At 47.3% G+C, this 23412-nt stretch overlaps 1 protein-coding gene across 2 annotated transcripts; it reads right to left on the bottom strand.

Annotated features, from left to right (window-relative positions):
* Positions 1 to 65: 65 nt before the first annotated feature.
* Positions 66 to 21616, bottom strand: LOC125627339 (disintegrin and metalloproteinase domain-containing protein 10). 2 transcript variants are annotated; one of them, XM_075123238.1, is made up of 16 exons: positions 21535 to 21616; positions 18500 to 18650; positions 16924 to 17042; positions 16011 to 16169; positions 15424 to 15515; positions 13790 to 13912; positions 12460 to 12552; positions 11979 to 12147; positions 11149 to 11309; positions 9063 to 9234; positions 8082 to 8226; positions 6267 to 6450; positions 5295 to 5394; positions 4668 to 4888; positions 4149 to 4245; positions 66 to 1134 (listed from the first exon to the last, which is right to left on the bottom strand). In XM_075123238.1, exons 1-16 carry the CDS (start codon positions 21602 to 21604, stop codon positions 998 to 1000), a joined length of 2193 nt encoding a protein of 730 aa, XP_074979339.1. In that variant the 5' UTR covers positions 21605 to 21616; the 3' UTR covers positions 66 to 997. The 2 variants fall into 2 exon arrangements, with proteins under 2 accessions (XP_074979339.1, XP_074979340.1); XM_075123239.1 differs by lacking the exon at positions 4149 to 4245 and having other exon boundaries at positions 1022 to 1134.
* Between the last annotated feature and the right edge of the window lie 1796 nt (positions 21617 to 23412).

Raw genomic sequence — 23412 nt, 5'->3', positions numbered from 1 at the left:
TGGTGCTGTACACACACATACACCTTCCGTAAAGAGCTTACAGTCTAAATAGACCCTTAAGAAACTTCATCCATCTAGAAAGTGGGTGCCAACTATTTCAGTGCTATGTAACTAAACAAACAAACAAAAATCTTAGGACAATTAACCAGCCACTCACAGTATGAAAAGCTCTGGCCCAAGAACAGATTTTGCAAATTACTGTAGAACTCTATCAAATGGAGAGGAAGGGGGCTTTTACCCCTTACTGCCCTAAGAATGTTAAACTGTGGGAGTGACTAGGGGTTTTTGACACATTATCCCAGGCCATGTCCCCCCAGTACTGAATAATTTTGATCTTGCAGCAATGAATCTATTGATCATAGATGGTCTCTTATGGCCTCAAAATCGATGGGATTCAGTGGGATTACTCCTATAGGATGTCCTGTGAGGTAAGGATGGCCAAATCAGACTCTTCTTTAGCAAAGGGGGAAAATTAGATATCCTACATGAAAAGTGTCAGACTTCAAAAAATATATATTTAACATGAAATTCCTTATTTGAGAACGTGATACACAAAATGATTTATTTGGCCCAGTAAAAGCAGTAGCAGATAAGTTCTCTTCTCTCCTCCATTTCTTCTAATAGCTGATCTCTAAGTACTTTACAGACATTATCTCTCCCCGTACCTTTGAAGCAGGCAGGAAGAAGAGTCACGGGCAGGTGAAGGCACTTGGCAAAGGTACTCAGCAAGTCAGTGGCAGATCAAGGAATACCTTTATGCATAAAGTACCTATTGTTCTAGTGGCAGGAGGTAGAACCCAGAAGTCCTGACTGGGAGTAGCTGGATTTTCAGCAGCGGCTGCTGGATGCTGAGCCTGTTTGAAAAATCTGGTCACTTGTTTTAGGTGCTTAAATGGGAGCTGAGCTTTTCTGAAAAAGCTGCTCCAATGTGTTGCTCATGTGTTCTGGATGGTGATGACCTCCAAGAGCAGACTTGAATCAGGATGATGTGTATCTGCTATATTATGGTCTCATACTCCTGGTGCGTCGTTTCAATGTAGAGCTCCTCGTGTTCCCAGTATATTAATGTTTGCCTTTTCTCAGGTTGCTGGCTGAGTGAATTCTTCTTGACCGTGCACTTCATGCTTTTCTCTTCTAAGTAAAAGATAAAAATGCAACAACCATCATCAATGATTCTTGTAGAGCCGCTTGCCTATTGTTAGGTAACCAGGTGGTAATACCATGGATGAACTAACAGCTGCATCTCTAATTCCCCCTGTGGATGCATGGCCTATGACCAAAAGCAAACAGTGGTGAAAATTTGGATTTATATCTGGATTCTGAACCCTACCAATGACAAAATGTTTGGAGCTAGAGTTCTTGTCTGAGCCCTTCTCTACTTGTGGGTTTACCCAGATGCAGAGGCTGTTTGCTTCTGATTTGGAGGAGCATCTTATGTGGTGGCTTTTCTTAGCCATTGTCAGAAGACAGGATGCTGGGCTAGATGAACTATTGGTCTGACCCTGTATTTCCATTCTTATGTTAAGGGTTTCATAGAGAATGGAATCCATACAATGAAGCCTTTGTGCACAGAAATCTTGCAAAGGAATAACTGTAAATGTCTGGACAGCTGAGCTATCCCAGACCTGTGAACAACTACATAAACATGTTAAAACCAGCATGGAACTTCATTAAGGCCCTGGATTACTTGATATTTGAGGAACTCTTAGAGGCTTTGATCTGTGTCCTCTTAACAGATTCTCTGCAGTATTCTGTGCTCAAGGGAGTGGCAAAGTGAAATGTGCTAGAATCACTCAGGTCTCTGCCTGCCAGTCTGACTTGAGGAAAATTCCTTCCTGACGCCAAATATGGCAGTCAGATCCTGAGCACGTGCATGAAACCTACCAGCAAGATACCTTGAAAACAATTCTCTGTAGTAGCTCAGAGTCCTCCCCATATAGTGTCCGGTCTCTGGCTGTTGGAAATATTTGCTAACAGCTGTTGCTAATGGGCAACATGCCATTGTAGGAGACCACATACCATCCTCTCTCTAAATGTCTTAAGCTCAGTCTTGAAACAAGTTAGATTTTTTTGTCCCCACTATTCCCCTTGGAAGGCTGGTCCAGAACTTCATTCCTCTGATGGTTAGAAACCTTCACCTAAACTTGCTGGCCAATTTACATCCATTTGTTCTTCTGCCAACATTAGCCCTTAACTTAAATAACTCTTCTCCTTCCCTGGTGTTTAGCCCTCTCATGTATTGCTTATGGGTTTGAACTAGAGTAACCAGTGGACTCTCTGTAACTTGAAGTCTTTAAATCAAGATTTGAGGACTTCAGTAACTCAATTGGAGGTTATGGGCCTATTACAGGAATAGATGGGTGAGGTTCTATGGCCTGTGATTGGCAGGAGGTCAGACTAGACAATCATGATGGTCCCTTCTGGCCTTAAGATCTATCAGTTCATGAGCGCAAAGGCAATGGAGATGAACGTACAAAGATCTATGGTGCAGTACCTTAGGAGCATGTGACACTGGACCATAGCTATATGGGTAAGAGGCTGAGCAAGGAGAAGCTGGTCCATTAGTGGGGTGGGGGCAGGAGTTGTGTTATGGGAGCAGTGTGAAGAAGGGGTGTGTATAGGGAGCACACATGAGAGAGAAGACTATTGTATGTGGGCAAGGCAAGGTCTGGTGGAGGGAGGGAAAGCAGCTGCATGGCCTTAAGAGCCAGTCAGTGACCTCGGAGTCTGCAATGTTCAGCTAGGGAAGACCTCTGGGGAGCCCAGCATGAAAGAGCAGCCATCCCGTATGTGCAGCATCTTCCGCAGCATCATATCTGCCCCAGGGGCTGTCCCAGATGCCCCAGGCATGGTCAGATTTGGCAGGCTCCAATGATGGCATAGGAGCCCAAAGCCAGGTAGCCATTCACCCGGCCTGGAGAGGATGTGACAGTTCCTGGTAGTGGCGTAGCTGAACGGGCAAGTGTGGTCGGTTTCTTGGCTGCATTCTGACAAGGGGCAAAAGGTTGCCGCTTGCAACTGTGCAGGTCTGAGGTCACCACTGATGTGAGGGGAAGGATGCAAGAGAGTGGGCTAATGGGAAAAGTGTAAGGGAATTCAGCTCATTAACAGTTGGATCTCATAATGGTCCCCCCTGAAATTTTCACCTGGGTGCAAGTTAAGGGCTCTTCACCCCCTAGCAGATATAAGCACAGTGGTAGCTTCCATGTGTAGCCTACTGGATGTATTAGGTTAAGAAATAAGTAGAAATTAGACTTTGGCCTCAATTAGGCTAATACAGAGGAGTATGGGAAATTGAGTTGGCGAGAGCAAAAGTGAGAGAGAAGTTGTAGCTAGTAAGATGAGAAAATTGAAGTTAGCAAGGACATAAGCCAGGGTTATGTTGTGGTTAAAGCTGGTTTTAGCAGGGTTTTTAAATGAGTGTTTTTGAGAATTGTGGCTGTTTTAGGAAAATGCTATCTACTGAGAGTATGGGAAAGACGTTGGTGCAGCTGTTGATTTCACTCATGTAACATAAAGAGGTGGTGGAAATGTAGATATGGTACTCAGTAGGTTTTAATGTTAATTAGTCTTATAATGGGTTAGAAAAAGGAGTGGTTTTGCTAAATTGGAGAGAGCTCCAGTTAACACCAAAAGGGTACCAGTAGGTTACAGGGTTATAAGGCCGTACTTCATTCTGTTAGTGGACTGACCCACCATTCCGTCTTCGAATGGAAGTATAATGGTAGTACCTGCGTAAATGGTAATTGTGCACATTTGCTTAACTATTGCTTCTTTTAAATGAAGTTTGATTCTATCATTCAAAGTATTATCCAGGGTCCTCTACAAAATTATATTGTCTGTAACTGACCTGGAGGCTCAAACCTGAAAACTCAGTTTGGTTGACTGCCTCCTTAGCTTTGACAATATTAATTGGGAACATTTAAAAATCAAGGTGACACGTGGCTCCTCTGATGGTGCTGGGTTGTGTGTGTAGCCCAGCAACAGTTGTCAGTGTGGTGTCATTTGAACAGAAGGTGTCAGCTACATCAGGCTGTATTTTTCCCTGACCGTTTCCGGGACAGTGCTTGCTGATGATGAGCTTACCCTGCCTGAGAAAGCAAGGAGCGGACTGGACTGAGCGGGAGTTGCTTAAAGCAGTTACTCGCCTTTTTCGCTTTCAAGCGTCCTTCCGAAGAGGAAGACTGTGCCGGCCATCACAGCTGCCAAAGTCAGGATCATCAAGAGCACAGCCCACCAGCGCGTCTGAGGGACAAAACCAGACCAGAACCCTATCACAAGGGCCATCTGAGCACCTTCCGTCCCAGCGGGAACCAATGAGAGCTCTGAAAACCAAGCCCTGAGTGTATGTCCTCCATGCTCCCTTCCACAGTAATACAATTTCATCCACAGTGCTTTCCAGGCAATTATTCACTCCTGTGAGGGAGGATGTTACCTCCATTTAACAGGTGTGGAACAGAGGAGAGGCAGGTGAATTGCCCATGGTCACAGGTGAGCCCAGGTCTCAAGCCCCCTATGTTAACTGTTCACTCCCCCAATATTTGTAGATCTACAGACCTAGGCCCAGATTCTCAAAGCGGCCGGACTCCCTCTGAAAATCTGGGCCCTAGTCGCTCTGGGGGAGGGAGGAAATGAGGGGGGAAAAAAAATCTCATGCAGCTGCTTACCTTCATCCAGTCTGATACATCCTGCAGCTCAATGAAATCCAAGATGGAATTCTTCACCCTGGCTATGGGCCCATCTTCGTCCACGAGCCGACAGACGTGAAACTTATCGCAGTAGCCCGTCCTGTCCCTGCAGGGCGTGCCTGGGGTCAGCGGGATGTGCGTGCCGTTGAAGTGATGCTGCAGCAGAGCAGAGGATGTACTGGCACATGTGTCCACTTGGCCTAGAGCAGGGGTTTTGAAAAGCACGACTCCAGGGTTCAACCTAGATACGCATGCCGTTCTGCCGGCTCGTCGTATGCTGGAGCATCGGGGCTGTCTCAGATGCGTACAAATAGATCAGTGAGCACCCTGGAGAGCTTTAGTCCTGTTATAAAAGGAAGCTTTGGGGTTGCTTTTTTTACCTCTCGCTAATAAGGCCATGCTACGGCCAGCAAAGGTTACTGTGTCAGGGCATCCTGCTCTAATACATTCCCCTGAGCTGCTGGCTCTTAAAGTCCACTGATGGCATAGAGCTGGCAACTTTGACCCCAGCCCTTGTCCTCCCTTGACCCCGGCCACTCCTTCTCCTCTCACTCTAGGAAAAAGCCACGCCGGGGCTTTTTTCAGGCAGCCAGACAGATTGCATACCTGGCTGCTGGCAGCATACGTGGCATTTCTCCTGCCTGGATGTGCTAACGCAGTCGCATTGCTCCAGGCTGTACTTGACGCAGAGTGATCCGAGGCAGAGCTACAAGGAAAGGAATAAGCGATGGGATTTATGTGGGGGAGGGAGGTTACCCAAGGTGAGGGATCTGTCCGGAGCAGAGGGACCCAGACCCTCAGTACTGCTTAGGTGCTTAACTCTATTGAAATCAACAGGAGTTAGGCACCTAAATACCCCTTTGAGGATTTGTGCCAGCATGTATTCGCTGAAGGACTGAGCTTTTCATACAAATGCTTGTTCCATTTAATGAGGCAGGAAACAAATGTTTCCCCAAGTCCAGTCCAATTGAATCTAATTTCCAGTGGAAGGTACCTGGTTGACTGGATTCCTCCGTTCACCCACAGAACAAGCAGGGCCTCAGCAGCCGCAGAGCAAACCATGAGGGGTGAGAACAGGAATGGCCATCCGGGATCAGACGCTGGGTCTATCTAGCCCAGTATCTTCCCTGTGGCAGGGGCCAGAACCAGCTACTTCAGAGGAAGGTGCAAGAAACCCAGGAGCAAGCACTTCTGGCAAACCTGCTCACAGGGAATGTTGGTTCCGCACCCACGTTAAAGGGTTCGTTTATGCCCTTATGCAGGATGGTTTAAATCCCCCCCAACACTTTTGTTGCAGCTCTGGAAATTCCTGCTATGTAAAGGTTCAATCCCCTTTGTGACTTCTGCTACACTCAGCCTGAGAGATCTCTAGTGGCATGGAGTTCTGTGGGCTAATTGTGCCTAACGCGGGGAAAGCTAACATTCCTGCTGCCTGTGCTGGACCGGCCCTGTGGATGATGAAAGGACTGCAGCCTCCAGGCTTGTCAATCATGCACGAACCATGGTTATTGCCCAGCTATTAGTTTCTCCAACTGCATCAGGCTCCTGGGGGTGCTTTAGTTAGCTCTGAGGACTAACCCCATTTAAGCAGATCCGTGTCCCCATGCTGCATGGAGTGTAATTGGCTTTGGGAGGGGGAACGGTGCATTCAGCTGTTCGTCCAGAGCAGGTGCTCTCAAAGGTGCAATCAGTCTCCTCATGGCAGAGCTCCCCTTGGAGTTTATAGACACATTCATGGCTGCAGCACAGGCCCTGGCTTGAGCTGGAAGAGCAAGAAATAGTACATGTAAACATATGTAAGTACTCAACAATGTTACCTAGCAGCAGGCTATGACCTGAATCATAACAGCGCTAGGCCAGCTCCCATGCTGCTCCTTGCTCTGGCCAGTGCACGAGACCCTTCCAATTCCTTTTCAGGTGGGTTTGGTTAGCAGAGGTGGTATTTGTCTGGGGGTTTGAGCTTGGGGCCCTGGGAGCCAGGACCGCTGGGTTCTATTCCCAGCTCTGCAAGACGAGTGGAGACTGGTGGTTAGAGCAGGATTCTCTACCTCTTGGATTCTCTACCCGATTCTGCAACTGACTCGCTATCAAGTCACTTCAACCCAGACCTTCCAAGGGATTTAGGAACCTAAACTGATTTCAAAGGGAGTTAGGTGCCTAAATTCGAGGAGCTGGGCTGTTGTCTCTGCCTCCGTCAAATGGGCCTAATACACAGAGGGGCAGGGATTAAATAACAAATGTTTATAAAAAGAAAAGGAGGACTTGTGGCACCTTAGAGACTAACCAATTTATTTGAGCAGGTGCTCTGAGATCTCTGGATGATGGTGCTGTAGAAATGGAAGGCAGTGGCCTCCAGAATTAAATGGGAGAAGAAGTAACTGTACCCACAGCCAGCCTTTCCCCCAGTATTGACTCAGGGGAGGTACAGAGACTGTAAAGGGCTGGGGAGGGGGCAGCCGCCTTGGAACAAACCCCAGGGGCTTTGATTGGGCAGGAATTAAACACATCCTATGATTGTTACTCTGCCTCCCTGCCCTGTTCATCTCCACCTGCAGTGCCTTGTAGGCTGGAAGCTCTTTCAGGCAGGAGCTGCCATTTCCTAGATGTTCATGAAGCCACCTGAGCTCTCCCAGGAGAGGATGGTTCTGTGTTTTATCATCAGGTCTGAAAATGCCTAGACACCATGGAATCACAGGGTCAGATCCCAACATGGGGTCAGATTCATGGTGCCATGTTCCACAAGCTTTATTACGTGGGGGCCTCTTGGACGGTTTTTGTAATTAACACAGCTCACTCCCTGCAGTGCCCAAGGAGGGCAAGAACATGCCCTCAAAATGCACCTTTTAAGTGACTTTTGGTATCTCCAGCAAACTGCCATGTGCGGGATTTTGGAATGATTGTAAAACAAGTGCCCCCTGCAGAGTCTGCATGGAAGGGGAAAGAACCATTGATCAGACACTGTAGATCAGTGGTTCTCAACCAGGGGTACGTGTACCCCTAGAGGTGCACAGACGTGTTCCAGGAGGTACATCAGCTCATCTAGCTATTTGCCTAGTTTTACAACAGGCTACATAAAAAGCACTAGCAAAGTCAGCACAAACTAAAATTTCATACAGACAACGACTTGTTTATACTGCTCTATGTACTATACACTGAAGTGTAAGTACAATATCCATAGTCCACTTGATTTATTTTACAATTATATGGTAAAAATAAGAAAGTCAGCCATTGTTCAGTACCAGTGTGCTGTGACACTTTTGTATTTTTATGGCTGATTTTGTCAGCAAGTCGTTTTGTAGTGAGGTGGAACTTGGGGGTACGCGAGACAAATCAGATTCCTGAAAGGGGGACAGACATCTGGAAAGGTGGAGAACCCCTCCTGTAGACACCTACCTGCACTGCACTCCTGGCTTCAGCCTACATCGGATGCCCTCTGGCTCCTTGGCAGCATAGCAGCAAGGGTCAGAGTCATCGTTGCCCGCGTCGCACTCCTCCCCTGGATCTACAATTTGATTCCCACAGATGGGGCGGTCAGTTTCTGCCAGGGGAGGAGACAAACAGGGAAAGAGTTGAGGAAGGGACACCATGGTGATGATGGCTCTCTCGAGATGCAGCCCTACCAGGTCAGATCATTGGACCAGCAGGTCTAGCAGTGGCAAACCCCTGATGCTTGGTGACAATATCCAATGATGCCTTAAAGTTGTTTTTTACAATGATGTGTATTATGGGAAGGGCAGGGGAAGAGCAGAAATTCTTACCTGGCCCCTGTGTCCCATCTGCTTGTGCCCTGATGTGTGAGCTTTGCTTGACCTTTATTTTGAGCATGTGTTTTGTCCTTGGTCCTAAAATTACTCAGCCCTTTTATAAAGTCTAGCTGCAGTGGGTCCCTCTACGGTTGACAGTGTGTTTGATGGAGTCTTTGCAAGTTTACCAGCTGTCAGTTTCATTGAATAACCCCTTATTCCTGTAATACAGTACTGCTAAAAAGAGAAACTGAAGAATCTTCGTTGGACCCTTCCAAATTTTAAATACCCCAGTCAAGACCTCTCTGAATCCATCTCTCTCTTCTTCCCTCCCTCCCATACACGCACATCTGTCTAATCACCATAATATTCTATTCTATTCTATTCATGAATCATTACCCCATAGTTGAGTTATCCAGCTGCCTCACCAGGATAAATAATTCTCGTTTTTGCAAATATCTTGCCATCTGTGAGACTTGCCTCCAACTCTGGTGAAGCAAAACCTACCCCTTTATTATAAATTCCTTCCCAGATTAAGAGCTCTCTCAGCCCTGAGCAACGAACCAGTAAATTATTTGCAATGCATGCAGGGCAGAATTTAAACAATTCAAACACAGCTACCGGGTCTTACCAACGAAGCACCTGTCCTTCTTGGCTCTTAGGATGTTCCCGATGTATTCACTGCTGCACGGGGAGAATTTGTCATTGTTGTATTGCCATCCGTCTGTGGCGTAGCTGAACATCAGGTAGTTCCCATGCGTGGTGTCAAAGCTGAAACGGGCGCATTCTTTACTTTCATCATGCTGAAACAGAGGATCAGACTCTTTGAATACGGGAAGAGAGATCACGCCGATTCTATTGTCTGAACATAAAAACGTGGTTAGAATCTTAGAGGCCCTTAGATGTTCATATACAGTACAATCCTTTCATGGTATTAATATGTAATAGAATCATAATAATACAGGGCTATAGCACATTTCATCCCAAATTGTTTCACAGACTTTATACAGAGAGTCAGTGTCATCTAGTGTCTTAGGCTTCAAGAGCCCTGGGCTCCAGTCCTGGCTCTGCCCTCACCTGCTGGGTGACCTTGGGCAAGTCCCTTCCCTGCTCTGTGCCTCAGTTTCCCCTCCCACCCTTTGCCTTGTCTATTTTTAATAAAATCCAAGAAAACACCCCCCAGCCTCTTTCCCAAGCAGAGTTCTGACCCCAAAAAGGGAGAAGGGCCACTGCAAAGTCTGCTAGGGACTTCGCTCTTGTTATTGATTTGACGTGGAAGGTGCTTAGACAGCAGGATAAAACCCTGAGAGAGACAAATTCTTAGACAGTAGGCTCTTCAGAGCAGAGACTGTCTCCTACTAAGGGTATATACAGCGCCTAACACAATCAGTCTCTGATCTCAGTTGGGCCCTGTAGCAACACTGCGTTGTCGTTAATATAATTATCTTGCATATTAACAATATATTATTCATAATACAGTGTGTAATGAACAACAACAATAATAAAGCGATGGCACAGGAATGGTTCACGCAACCAAATGCAGCCACCTCTGGGGTAGAACACAGCAGCCCAACACCAGCCAGTTTCATCATCCACCTGCTGCCATCGCTGATATTTGCTCTCTTCAGTCAACTTTTCCAGCATCTCAGGGATCAATGAGGGTCCTGAGGAAGGACAAAGGCCTGAGGAAGATCCTGCATTCCAGCTCCAGCTAATGCAAAAAGCGCCATGGGTTCTGTAACGCTTATCCTTTGCAGGCAAGAGCTTGGGTTTTAGCGTCTCACCTGGAAGAGCAGCTCATCACAGCACACCAAGTCACAGTGTTGGTCTCATGGAATCGGAGTCCTCTGGTTCAGGGGAGCTAGTTATTGTAAACCCGAGGCCAGCCCCTCGGAATCAGTTACTCTCAGTGCGTCCACACAAGGATAGCTTAGACCAGGAAGGTAAACTCACCCCTCACTACAGTGGCATTGCCAAACTGAGACACAAGCTAGTAACCCGGCAAATCCATCAATGCAACCTCCACGGTTCTTTCACATTACAAATCATAATGAACTAGTACAGAGCCCTGGACTTTGTCAGACAAGCCAATAAGCTACGTCAACAGCCATAGATTAGCAATACAAACCTATCCATTCATGAGCGGAGCTTCAGCCACGCACCTTCCTGGAGGCAGGCTAAAGGTTTTGAACGCTGGCCATTTGGCAGCTTGGCTGTTACACCCAGTTTCCTCGAAGCAAGAGTTTGAAAAAACTAGGCAACAAGCCCAGGCTGCAAGGTTTGGGGCTGCTCAGAACCCAGGGTTTGTTTCAGACACATTTCCACAACTAAAGTGTATCCCCGTTTAGGGCCTGATCCAAAGTCAATGGAAAGATACCCAGTGACTTTACTGGACTTAACAGCCCTGTGGGAAATGAACGTGGGCCAGTGGCTAAGCTATTGGCATAGGGTCCCTCCAGACCTGGGTTCTATGCCAAATTCCCTGTGTGAGCTTGCATCTGCTCTGTACCTCAGTTTTCCTGCCTGTAGAAAGGGGGTGATGGTGCTGACCTGTGTTTGTAAAGTGCTTTGAGATCCCTGGGAAACGCAACGTATTATTGCAGTTTTCTCCGCCAAGCATCTGGTTTGGCGGTTTGTCAAAGGGGAGGCTTCCAGGCCAACTCCTCCGTTTGCTTTTCAATGTCACGCCCACTCTGCAATGCACCCGCTGTACTCACCGGAGCTCCCAGGCTGTGGCCAAGTTCGTGGGCCAGAGTGATATGGAGAATCCTAGGAGGCAAATATTGGCCATATTTCTGCAGCGTGATCAAGCCAGTGTTCAGAGACACCTCCTTGTCCCGGAATTTCCTGTGCTTGGAACATATTCCCCCCAAGTCACCTGAAACAGAAAGGAAAACTAAACGGTCTTGGTGACGCAAGCCGGGAAAGCAGGGAGCAAAGCACCTGGGTCTGGAAGCTGCTCAGAATGCAGAACTCCTGCCAATTTCAAGCAGGTGTTCTGCGCTTGGACCAGCTACAGGTCTGGGCCTGTGGGATGGTGTAAAAGACAAAGTCTCAGACTGTTGACCTAGCGCAGTAGGGCCCTGTTCATGGTTGGGGGCTTTAGGTACTACATGAATATTAACAGCAGTAGCGGGTTTCAGTTTCCTATCAGTGATGCAGAGAGCGTGCACGTTCCAAGTGCTGCTGGTTTATAACACCTGTCCTTGAACAGAGGTGGTCACAAACCACATGCAGGCAATGCCTTTGTCAGAACTCACTGCCCAAACTCCAATGCCCCAAGCAACTCGTCCCCAGTAATCAACTCTAGTTAGAGACACGCAGAGCGGAAACTCTCTTGCTATTTGCAACAGCTCCCCCACGTGAATCCACATCACAAAACCAACCACCACCACATTTCTGTAACCACTGCACCCTGAGCACAGGCTAAGGAAAAGAACACTTAAGACTGTGTGTAACCGTGCCACCTGGTGACGCCAATAATAACAATGATCCCACTTATCATTGGACAAAACATTATACAAATAACCGAAAAGCTCCTTCTGACCAGCTTGTCCATTAAAAGCAATCCCAAGAACTCCGCTGTAATCCCTGTCAGTGAGGAGGTAGGAGAGACAATAGCTATTCCAGTTGGACTTGGAGTGCAGCATCAGCAGCATTTCTGGGCCGATGAAAGGTGACTCCATAGAACCAGAAGGATTGTTCTCCTGGATTATCTGCAGAATGGACACAGCACAAGCCAGCCAGGCGGTTACTGCCTGCAACGCAGAGCAGGGGAGATTGTTCCGAGTCACATTTCACAGAGTCCGCCCAATGAAACCTGCAGTTGCTACCACCATAAATTAGATTTGACTGCGCACCCTGAGCGTGAAGGACCCCTGACCCATCCAGGCCCCTTCAAATCACCTCGTGTCATGCCAGTTTTCATTCACCTCCACCCTGCCCGCTAGAAATTTCAATCTGAAATCCATCTGCGCTGGCGTTTGAGTTTTGAGACAAACCCAGCCCCAAGCGCCCAACTGACTTACGTCCAGGGTTTTCACTTTGAAGTCGATGTGCCTGATACCATCAAAATTTGCACCTTCGTAAATTGCATTCACGGCTTTTATGTAGCTAGCAATCTGCAGGGGAGACAAATATTCATATGACCAAAAAACCCCAGCGCTTTTTGTGACTGGAGCGGGACTCAGAAAATCTGGGTTTTATTCCTGACTCTGCTATGGGCCTGCTGGATGACCTCAGGCAGGTCACGTCAACGATATGTGCCTCGGTTTTCCCCTCTGTAAAATGAAGCTCATGATACTGACGCCCTTTGTGATGCGCTTTCAGATCTGCTGATAAAAGGCACTCGATGAGAGGGAAGGATTATTTTTATTCTCCTCACGTGTGAACTGATGGAAAGCATAAAGAAAAATGCAGGTAGCAGGTCTTATTGTTCTTGCTCTGATGGGAAAAGAAAGGATTCAGCTTTACAGAAGGTTAATCCACAATCGAATGGACATCGCTTTAGGAAAATGCTACAGCAAGCCCCACAGGGCAGTTCCCCTGACAATAATATACCTAAAATATCTTCTTATTTCTAGGGCAGTTGTCCCTAAAGGCCCCATCCATGATCAGGGCCCATTGTGCTAGATGCAGGACACAGCGCTTGTAATCTACATGGGCAAGGGAGACAAAGGAATTATTATTATCCACATTTTACAGGTGGGGACCTGGGACCCGGAGAGATTAAGTGACTTGCCCTACGTCATCCAGGAAGTGATAAAAGAGACAGGAATTGACCGCAGATCTTCTGAGTCCAAATCCAAAAAAAACCTCTCAAGCATAAGTTGATGCTGCTTTGTAGTTTCAGTTGTAGAGCTCACATCTCCAAGACCTGGTCCACACTTAAAAATTAGATCAACCTAGCTAGAGGGCTCAGGGCTGTGAAAAAATTCACTCTCTGAGCACTGTAGTTAGGTTGAACTAACCTCTGCCGTAAACATGGCTAGGTTGACAGAAGAATTCTTCCATCCATCTCTTGGAGAGGTGGATTACCTACATCAATGGGAAAACCCCTTCTGTTGATGTAGGAAGCTGTGCCACTGTAACGTAGACATGGCCTAACCCCTTTCACAGTGTTGGCTATGTACTGTCAAACAGCTGCCAAGTTCCTCCACCAGAGGCAGTTGCATTTCAGTGGTGGGTGAATGGATGGGAGGCGAAGGTGCCATTTAAACACTGTAACATCATTACAATGGTGACGTTTTATACAACAAGACAAGCATTTTAGAAGCATGATATTTGTCAAATTTTCTTTTTGGATTACATGATGAAAATGAATAAATATTAATTAATTAAAAACACCCAATTTCTTACCTGAGCAATCACTGCTTCAGTGGTGCCAAATCTTTGGTAGAACAAGTAGTCAGCTTGAAGGTACAGCAGGCAGGACGTCCTAGAATAATCCAGACTCCTTCTCCGCCTCTCCAAGGTTTCTCCCTTTTCGGCAAGGGTTAAGAAGTGTGTAGAAAGATCCTCAGTTAAAGTCGAACAAAACAGAAGCAACTTCATTTAGGAACATAGGCCCTGATTCAGCAAAGCCAAGGGGATTGATGCGGGTATATAAAGTCAAGTGTGTGCTTAATGCTCTGCCGAACAGTGATGCTTTGCTAAATCAAAGCCCATGGCACTGACTGAGTGGATCAGACCATTGGTCCATCTAGTTCAGCATCCTGCCTCTGAGAGTGGCCAGAAGTAGCTGGTCCAGAGGAAAGTGCAAGTGGATGTTTATAGACTAGCCTGCCATAGTTTGCTCACAGGGGAAATTCCTTCCTAGGATTCACGTTAACCTTTGCATTCCAGTTCAGTTCATCTGGGTTCCCATCCTGAGACGCGCCTTCCAAACCAACCCAAAACTTCAAAGCCAAGTTCAGCTGAAAGCCACCCACATTTTGGCTGGGGTCCGATGGAAGCCAGAGATTGTTGAGCGGCTGACTGGCAAACCACAATGAAACGTGTTTCTAGGCTTTCGCCTCCCTCTGCAGCATGGGGCATAGGTCACTTGCTGGGAACATCTGGACATATTCCCACCTAAACAATTCCCTGCCATTGCAGGGGCGTTGGGCAACGGTGCACCTCAGTCTCTCTTGCTCTTTGCCTGTGGTAAACAATAGTTTAGTCTCCTGAGGACTGGGGTGCTTTGATCTAACTAAGGTTACTGGGCTCAGTATAGGGGTATCTGAGTGAAATGTAATGGCTGGTGATATACAGGAGGCCAGACTAGATGTATCTAATGATCCCTTTGGACCTAAAACTCTATGAAACCATGAAATGAAAATCATGAAGCTTGGCCCAGGGTTTTGGAGTTATAATTTGTCTCAAGACTCAGGGATTTTGTTTGCCTGGACTAAACTGAATATGGGCTCGAACAACTGCCTCTCCCCACCCCACCCCCTCCATCCTAACTGTCCCAAATAAAGCTATTTCATGTTTTGAAATTTCAATGAACTTTTGAATTGGGGTGAGGAGAAGCAGGGAAAACCTGGTGAGGACATGTTTGCAGTTCCCCCGCAACACACACACTTTTTGTCTCCAGCTTGCAGAAATTTTTTTTTTTATTTCAAATTTTGGACAAAATTGCGAATTTCAAAAATTCACCCCAAAACTTGGGGAAATGTTTCAATTTTTTTTTTTTTTAAAACCAACCCACTCTTCTCCCAGATGCAGAGGAAGTTCTGAGCTGGACCCCACACTCTCTGCCATGTAATTAGCCTCTTGTCTCTTTCTCACTGGGATCCTACAGACCATACCAGTTAGCTAGGAAAGAGAGCCCCATGGCTCTGAAAAGCTAAGGCCTTAGAATTCCATCAAGTCACATTCTACACAGACATTGTATTCACTGAATTCAAAGCAATCAATGCCCCAGGCAGTCTTTTTTTTTTTTTTTTTGCAGCACAATCATAGTTTGAAATTATTTCCGCTTAAGATGCTTCTCTTCAATTTCACTTCACCTTTAACTTTAGCTCTTGCTGGAAATTCTGCAAGACCTGATGCGTTCTCCGAGTCAAAGAAGCAGAGTCTGGATCTTCTAAAATGGAATAATCTAGAGCAGAAATTCAGATGTTACTCAAAGAAATATCACAAGTTGGCGATACGCAAAATGAGCGACATCACTTCCAAACACCCATGGGCAATATTGAGATTGCTTGTGGAGGGGGATTGTGCATCAGGACTCCTATTCCCAGCTCTGGGAGGGCAGTGAAGGCCAGTGGCTAACGCAAGGGTGGATTGGGAGTCAGGACTCCTGGGTTCATTCCCAGCTCTGCCACTGACTAGCTGGATGACCGTAGGTGTGTCAGTTCATTTCGCTGTGCTTCAGTTTTCCCATGTGCAAAATGGAACATCATAATGTACCGTTGAAAGGGGATTTACAAGTCTTAATTACTGTATTCAGTGTTTACGAAATCCTTTGAGGTCAAGAGGGGAAAAGCGTTGTTATTGAAGTGCAAAGGGAACAGGCCAAGAGGGCAGGGGAGACTGAAGTGCCAAGAATAGTTTTACTAGGCTCAGTCATGCCAAAGCCCAGTCAAGGACTCACCGATGTCGCTTTCATGGTGGATGAGAGCATGGCCTGGAGACGTCGCATTGCTGACAGATGCGCCGGGAGCCTCCACGTAGTAGGTGCCATTCTTGGTTCTGATAAACCCTTCAAAAAGGCCATTGATGATGGCACCGTGGCAGAAAGATCCAGGCTCATCTGTTTTTCAGGCATCCAGACATAGACAATGAGAAGGAAGGCTTGACCTGTTTCTCCCCAGTAACTGAAGGGCCTGCCTGGGGTTAATAACTACTGATCAGCTGCTCGTATCTGGGATGGGACTGACCCCTGGATTCCAGGTATAGCTCATCACCAAGGTGTGGTGCAAAATGCAACATTATTCCGGAGCTTATTGCCACGGCTGTTGCAGCAGGGAGGGCATGTAACCCTCTGCCCCTGCCAATTCTAGCACTCTGAGCTTGCCACAGCATTCAGGCTCCAGCATCGCTCATTGCTGGGGAGGGTTTGCCTGCTACGATGGCCACAGGGGATCAAATCAACAGGCTCCCTGTCCTCCAGCCTCCCTGCAACTTTCCCAGCCACTGTTGATCCCAACCTTCCAGGGCGCACCAGACTGAACTCAGCCCCCCTGCTATACTGCTAGTCTGCTGGCTGGCTCCTGGGAATATTGGCAGTGCCCGGCATAATCAAACCAGGTGCCCAAATCGCAGTCAGTAAGGATGGGAGCTGCATTAGTGTCTGTGGAATGACTCTGATGGGGGTTCAGTCCGTGTGCCAGCAGGTAGGTGCCCACAGCACAAAACCACCAGCCCCGCTAGCGGGAAGACCTGAAATAGAAGGGACCCTGGAGACGGAGCTCCCCTCTCCTCCAGGTCAGAGGATCAGGCTGCATGCCCTGCTCTGACTATCCGATCGCAGAATTTCATTCTGTAGGGCTGTGTCTAATTTTTACCTTGCAAGACACCAGAGTAAATGAAAGACACATCTGCAGGCTCTGAGGTGGCCTTCCCGGTCACCTCGAAGTCTCTGGCGAAAGCACTCGTGTCCCTGCTTAACCGCAGCTTGAACGTCCTGGAAGGTAAGCGAAAAGGTGAAGAGGGAGTCACAGGACTTCAGGGGTCCTGGTCAGTGACTGGAGCTCCCAGGCGTTACCAGAGTACAAATGACCAGTACTAATAACACTATGCATACACTCGGAAACAGAGCAGAACAGGCAAAAGTATTCGCTCAGTTCCTGCAACAAAAGTGAAGGTCCCTACGGTACAGATCACCCTGATTTCCGATTATTACTGGGCTGCAACCCGCAGTAACTTTAACCCAAGTAGGATTTTACCCATATGCATGCACTGTCCACAAAGACATAGAATAACGTTGTGACACTACATCCCATATTCATCCTGGTAATATTATAGGATATGATTCTGGCATAGTTGTGATGCGTTTTGTACAAGATGGGTCGCGTCGGGTGTCATTGGAAAAGCTATGATTTGCTGAATATGACTATCCTACTTGTATGCGTGTATCATTTTTGTATCTGAAGTTATGACTATGGATCTGCATTTCAAATGGGCTTAACTCTGGAAAATACCCACAGCCAGCCTTTCAGGTACAACAATGAAGAAGCCAGCCAGTGCTAATGGCTCATCAGCAAAGACAATGGGCTATGGAATAGCTTCACGTTCCCGTGAATGTTTCGGCCAGCCTGTAAGTAATGGCGGCTATAACTCCTCAAGGACCTGTGACCAGACCACATGACTCTGAACTCCATTCTGGGATGTCAGTATTTTTCCACAAACTGGTCTGGCAACCAAGTTTGAAACAAAGGGTTCCTGCCACATGCTAAAGCTATATAAGGCAGGGAGTGACATCATCGGTCTTTACTCCCCCACAACTGAACACCTAAGAGGAGCTCCAAAAGAAGTGGACTTGGAAAGTGAGTGGAGATCCCAAGCTGCAAAGCAAACGCAGCTTGTCCCTTAAGAATCTGCAAGCCTGCTTGTATCATCAGCTAGGGTGAGAATTTGCTAATTCAAACCCTATCTTTCTAGGATTTTAGGCTTAGTTTGCATTTTTGTTTATTTACTAGGCAATCTGCTTTGATCTGTTTGCTATCACTTAAAATCTATCTTTTTGTAATTAATAAACTTATTTTTTGTTTTAATCTAAACCAGTTCGTTTGGAGTGAAGGGCGTGGGAATCTTAGCTCAAGGGGCTGGAGCTGTTGCATTTCCTCCCCACATTGAGGGAGGGGCGACCTCTATGAGCTTACGCTGTGCAGTTCCCTGGGCAGTGCAAGACGGTAAAATTTTGGGTTTATACTCCAGCCAGGGGTGCGTGGCTGGTCAGAGAGCCTGCATGTAACTGCAGCAGGGTGTGTCCCTGCCTGTGTGAATGCTGGTGGAAGTGTAAGACCGGGAGTGGGTCCAGCAGCTTGTCACAGCAGCACAGTGTATGAGGGAGCTCAGGCTGGTGGGTCAGGGGGGCTCAGTTTCAGGTGGCACCCCGGGGGGAACCCATCACCCACGTACCTCTGATAGGCTTGGAATTCTAGCTGAATGATTTTGTCATGCTCTTCGGTGGCCCTTTTTGCCTTCTGATGCATCGATTCTAAAGCCGCTCTGTCATAAGCCACTTTCTCCCGGTACTTTACGAACGACCTTAAATACTCAACGCTCTTGACTAACAAGGGCGGGAAAAGACATAAAAAATGAATGCAGGTTTTGAAACGAGTAGGTTTGCATTTGCTCTATTACTTGAAGAGGAAGAAATGGTCTGGTGGTTAAAGCACAAGGCTTCCCAGCTGGGAACTCGGGGGGGTGTCTGCACTGCAGCTGGGAGCAAACCTCCCAGCCTGGGTAGACTGACTCGTGCTAGCTCCACTCAAACTAGCATGCTAAAAATAGCCACGTGGACATGGCAGCATGGGTAGACGCTCAGGCTAGCTGCCCACGTCGACGCCTGCCTGACACCCTGAGTCTGAGCTGGGCTGGCTAGCCTGGGTACAGCTGCCTCTGCCATGGCATCCACACGGCTATTTTCAGCCAGCTAGCACGTGTCCAGCTACCTGGGCTACAAGCCACGCTCCCTTGTGCTGTGTAGACAAACCTGAAGAGGCTTGTGTTCCATTCCTGACTCTGCCAGAGCTTCCGTGTGCAACTTCGTTGCCTCGGTTTCCCCATTTGTAACAGCAGCAGTGCTCGTGAGACTTAAGGGTGACCTCGTCGCATACAGTGTTAGAGGTGGGTGAGACTTAAATAACCCCCTGAATAAGCCCTCTCCGAGCCCTGCTCCCTCAGCAAAAATCTGCTGGTCTTGGATAAACCTGACTTGCTGGCTCTCCGCAAAGGGCTCGCGACTGCAGTCCCTGCAGAAGCAAAACAGTTCTGCCTGCACAAAGGCTGCAGTGACCTCGCACAAAGGTTCAGCTCAGGTGTGTGGTCCCTGAATGCAATTCTCCCCTTTCCCTCCACAAAGTCCCTGCATTACTCCCTCTCCTCGAAGACCCCAGTACGTGGATGGACATGGGTACCCCAGCACACACAGGAACTGGCAGTAGCTCTAGCTACTAAATAAGTAAAGATGGGGGGGGGCAAAAGTGTGAGGGGGGAGCAACGTTCTTATTTCAGTTGGTTTAAAGAAAACCAGATCAGGAAAATTTAAATCCACTGTTTTCCATGTGGCAGGACAAACCTCGGTTTATAAAATTAAAAGAAACCCGGAGCTAGTGTTAAAAATGGGACTGATTTTTGCCGTTGTTGAAAAGAGCTGTTTGGAGTTATCAGACCCCCTCAGGCACAGAAGCCCCACCCTGCCTGCTCCATGCAGGGGCCTAGACAGGCTGGGAGTGGGAGAGAGTCTCTAGCCAGCTACGGTCCTGACATGGCCTCCATGGCTGTAGTGGCTGAGCACCTCACCATCTTTAATGTATTTATCCTCACAACTCCTCTGTGGGCTAGGGAAATGCTATTGTCCCCGGTTACCAATGGGGAAACTGAGGCACCGACAGACCAAGGCCTAGATTCTCAAAGGGATTTAAGCATCTAAGTCCCATTGAAATCAGTCGAAGTTAGGCACCTAAATCCCTTGGACTTGCCCAAGGTCACAGAGAGTTTGTGCCGAAGCAGGGAATTGAATCAGGTCTCCTGAGTCATAAACCACCTCACCATCCTTCCTCCCTTCACCCCTATGCTGCTTGTTTCGGAGCTGCCAGAGGCGGCTCTGCTCCCCAGAGTGGGAAGCAGGAACCACTTCTTTCCAGGAATGTGGAGGAGGATGCAGACTTCAGATGGACACAGGGGCTGGTCCCCTGCAGCGCAGAATGGGTGTATAACACTACTGTCCTGGCCTTGCCTACACGAGCAAGTTACATGGGCTTAAGTAGAGGTGTGATTTGAAACTGATTTACCGAAGCCAGTGCAAAGCTCTGTATGGGCTTATGTTGGGTATGGGTGTAAAGCAAACTGAAATTAGAGCATCCACACGGGGGTTGAGCTAATTTAAAAACCAATTGGCGGTAAACCAATGCAGCCATTCACCGTGTAACATTTTACAAGCACTTTGCACTGGTGCGAATGACAGCACAGGGTGCCAGACAATGGAGAATGCCAGTTCAGTCTTAACACTCAGGGCCCTGACTGTGGGTTCCGCCCCTACTTATCCGGTCAGGAGCTTAGGTGAATAGTCTGGACCAAGTGGTCCAGGTTTCCAGCATGCCTACAAGAAGTTAACTTGGTTGTCGCCTCTTTATTATTCTTCCCTCCATAACATTTGCTACTAATTACTATTTTTACTGCTGAAATATTTACTGCTCTCTCCTTCAGCCCAGCTGGTGAAAAAGGGCTCTGTGACAATCGTCTTGTAGGGAAACCAGCTGTTTATTGGCTCTTACGGATTCTCAGATCAAAGGTGCTCCGTTTCCTTTCACCTCCGGAGAGGTCTGATCCTAAGGCTTAGATCCCCAAAAGGTATTTAGGCCCCTAACTCCTGTTGAAACCAGTGGGAATTAAGCATTAACACCAGCAACTCCCACCCAAGTCACACCAGGATCAAGCTACCAGAAGTGAGTGGAAAGCTCGGTGGTTAACATGGAATGCCAGGAGGCAGGACCTCAGCTGGTGACTTCACTAGGGCTACACCAGGTTTCACAAGCTCCCGGTCAGGCCCACTATGTTTCAGATCAGGTGCTTTTTTTATTATCTGCAACGGGTTCACTGAAAATCTCTAGGACTGGCCTCAGAAGTCGGTCTCATGAACCGTTAGGAATGTCGAGCTCAATTCTCCTCTTGGGCTACTTTCACACTAGTCTTACATCATGGGCTGCAGAGGCTACTCCGCATTTACACCAAGGCCGGATTGCACTCACGCACCGTAACTTTGGCAGACTACTTCCCTGCTTGCACAGGAGCCATTATGAGAGCTAACTAAGCAATCCCGACAGGACCTGGCTTGGTTCCTTTGTGAACACGGCAGCCTCTCTGCTGTGAGGAAACAGCATTTGCAGTCACTCCTCGCTGCACTTCTCAGATATCAAACCAAGGGAAAAAGGAGCAAAAAATCAGCCTACCTGAGCCGCCACTTTGGGCAATGACCAGGCTGCACAGCGTCAAACTAGCAAAGCACCGAGAAGCAATCATGGCGTTGGCAGAGGTACGGTCCGTTTGAGGCGCGTCAAGCGAAGGGATTCTTCACCCCAGGGCGTAGTTTACAGGGAAATGCATCATCGCTCATGACCCTGCCTGCACAGACTTGCTTAGAAGCGCTGAACAGTTTGCATTCTAGGGGTGAGATTTTTTTCCAAAACAGGCAGGCGGCTGCCCCCGCTCTCCTCCCATTGACTTCACTGGGAGCAAGAGTGAACCTAGCATTGAATTCTCAAAAAACCCTTCAGCGTTGGGCCTTCATTCAGCAGTTTAGGTTTGTCTCCTTTAACGGGAGTTAGAATTGCTTTATTTTCCCACTGGGGCTTTTACATACTTCAGCTGATTTCACGTGAGAAGAGGGAAGAGCTAGAGACCGTTGGGAAACTTGTCCTGCTATTGCCGAGGCTGCAGCTGGGTTTGTAGAGAGTAACTCAGCAGTACACGTGGTACACGGCTGCAGCATTCAGTTCATCTGTGTTTTTTTGGGTAGTAAATACAAGTAAAATACCTCTGGTCTATATTTCCAGAAGTGATTCATTGATTTGGGCACCTGAAAGGGCCCCCGTTTTCCAAGCATGGATGCTGCTCACTGTTTGAGAATCAGCCCCCTTTCAAGGTATCACACATTTGGCTTCTGAAAAACGACATGCCCCCAAATCACTAGAAAAACGTAGGCCCACACAGAATAAGGCAAGAAGACAGTTTGATTATCATAGAATCATAGAATATCAGGGTTGGAAGGGACCTCAGGAGGTCATCCAGTCCAACCCCCTGCTCAAAGCAGGACCAATCCCCAACTAAATCATCCCAGCCAGGGCTTTGTCAAGGCTGACCTTAAAAACTTCTAAGGAAGGAGATTCCACCACCTCCCTAGGGAACCCATTCCAGTGTTTCACCACCCTCCTACTGAAATAGTTTTTCCTAATATTTAACCTAAACCTAAAGATAGATTCAGGGGAAAGGATATACAGAGATTTAAGTGTTGGGATATTTGCTGCAGTTGTTCAAAACAGCTGCCAGTTCTAACGAGGCTTGATTTCTCAGGATGCAACTGAGTTGACCGCGTTTTGTCGAACAGTTAGTCATTTACAGGCGCTGGGTTAAATGAGGGCTTGTAGGTTATCAAATGCACCTTTAAAATGTCACTGATTTGGTACGAAGTGTTACATGGACTACGGCTGCTATTTGGAAAAGGGATGTATGTATATATACACATTGTTTGCAGTGTTGTTCTAGCCAGTTGGTTCCGGGATATTAGAGAGCCAAGGTGGGTGAGATCAAGATGACCATGTAGCTTGAAAGTTCGTCTCTTTCAGCAACAGACATTGGTCCAGTAAAGAAATATTTCCTCACCTACCTTGTGTGTATACGGTCTAATACGGCCACCTAATGGAATCGGGGAGAAATGCAACTTGTCTTCTGAAAACCCTCGGAGAAAAATCTACACTAAGCTTTCATCTTGAGGTTAATTCCTGTTTTCAGATGCAGCAAACTCCACAATAGGGTTAGAAAGGGCAGTGCCTGTTTGCAGGTTTGCTCTACAATCTAATTCACCTAGGAATGCACCTGAGATTGCAAACCCTTATGACTGTGGACGGTGTAAATAATAAAATCAACCAATCAACAGAAACAATTTAGAGTAAAAAGAACGAGGAGTACTTGTGGCACCTTAGAGACTAGCAAACTAAGGTGCCACAAGTACTCCTCATTCTTTCTGAGTCTGAAATTTAGAGTAAGTTGATTTTATTGTGCTCAGTATCCACTCCCCAGTTTGGAATAAACTCCTAAGTCCACTTACTTGC

The sequence above is a fragment of the Caretta caretta genome, chromosome 25 (genome assembly GCF_965140235.1).
Source record: "Caretta caretta isolate rCarCar2 chromosome 25, rCarCar1.hap1, whole genome shotgun sequence".
Lineage (NCBI taxonomy): Eukaryota > Metazoa > Chordata > Testudines > Cheloniidae > Caretta > Caretta caretta.
The sequence above is the reverse complement of the archived record's forward strand: the minus strand, read 5'-3'. Positions and strand labels throughout refer to the sequence as shown.

Bases quoted from the DNA above. Each gene is read 5' to 3' on its own strand.
- LOC125627339 (XM_075123238.1), bottom strand. From the start codon at position 21,604: ATGATTGCTTCTCGGTGCTTTGCTAGTTTGACGCTGTGCAGCCTGGTC. The intron at 13,913-15,423 runs GTGAAGTGAAAT...CTTGCCGAAAAG, and splicing joins AGCAAGAGCTAAAGTTAAAG to GGAGAAACCTTGGAGAGGCG. The intron at 12,148-12,459 runs GTAAGTCAGTTG...TCCATTCTGCAG, and splicing joins TCAAAGTGAAAACCCTGGAC to ATAATCCAGGAGAACAATCC.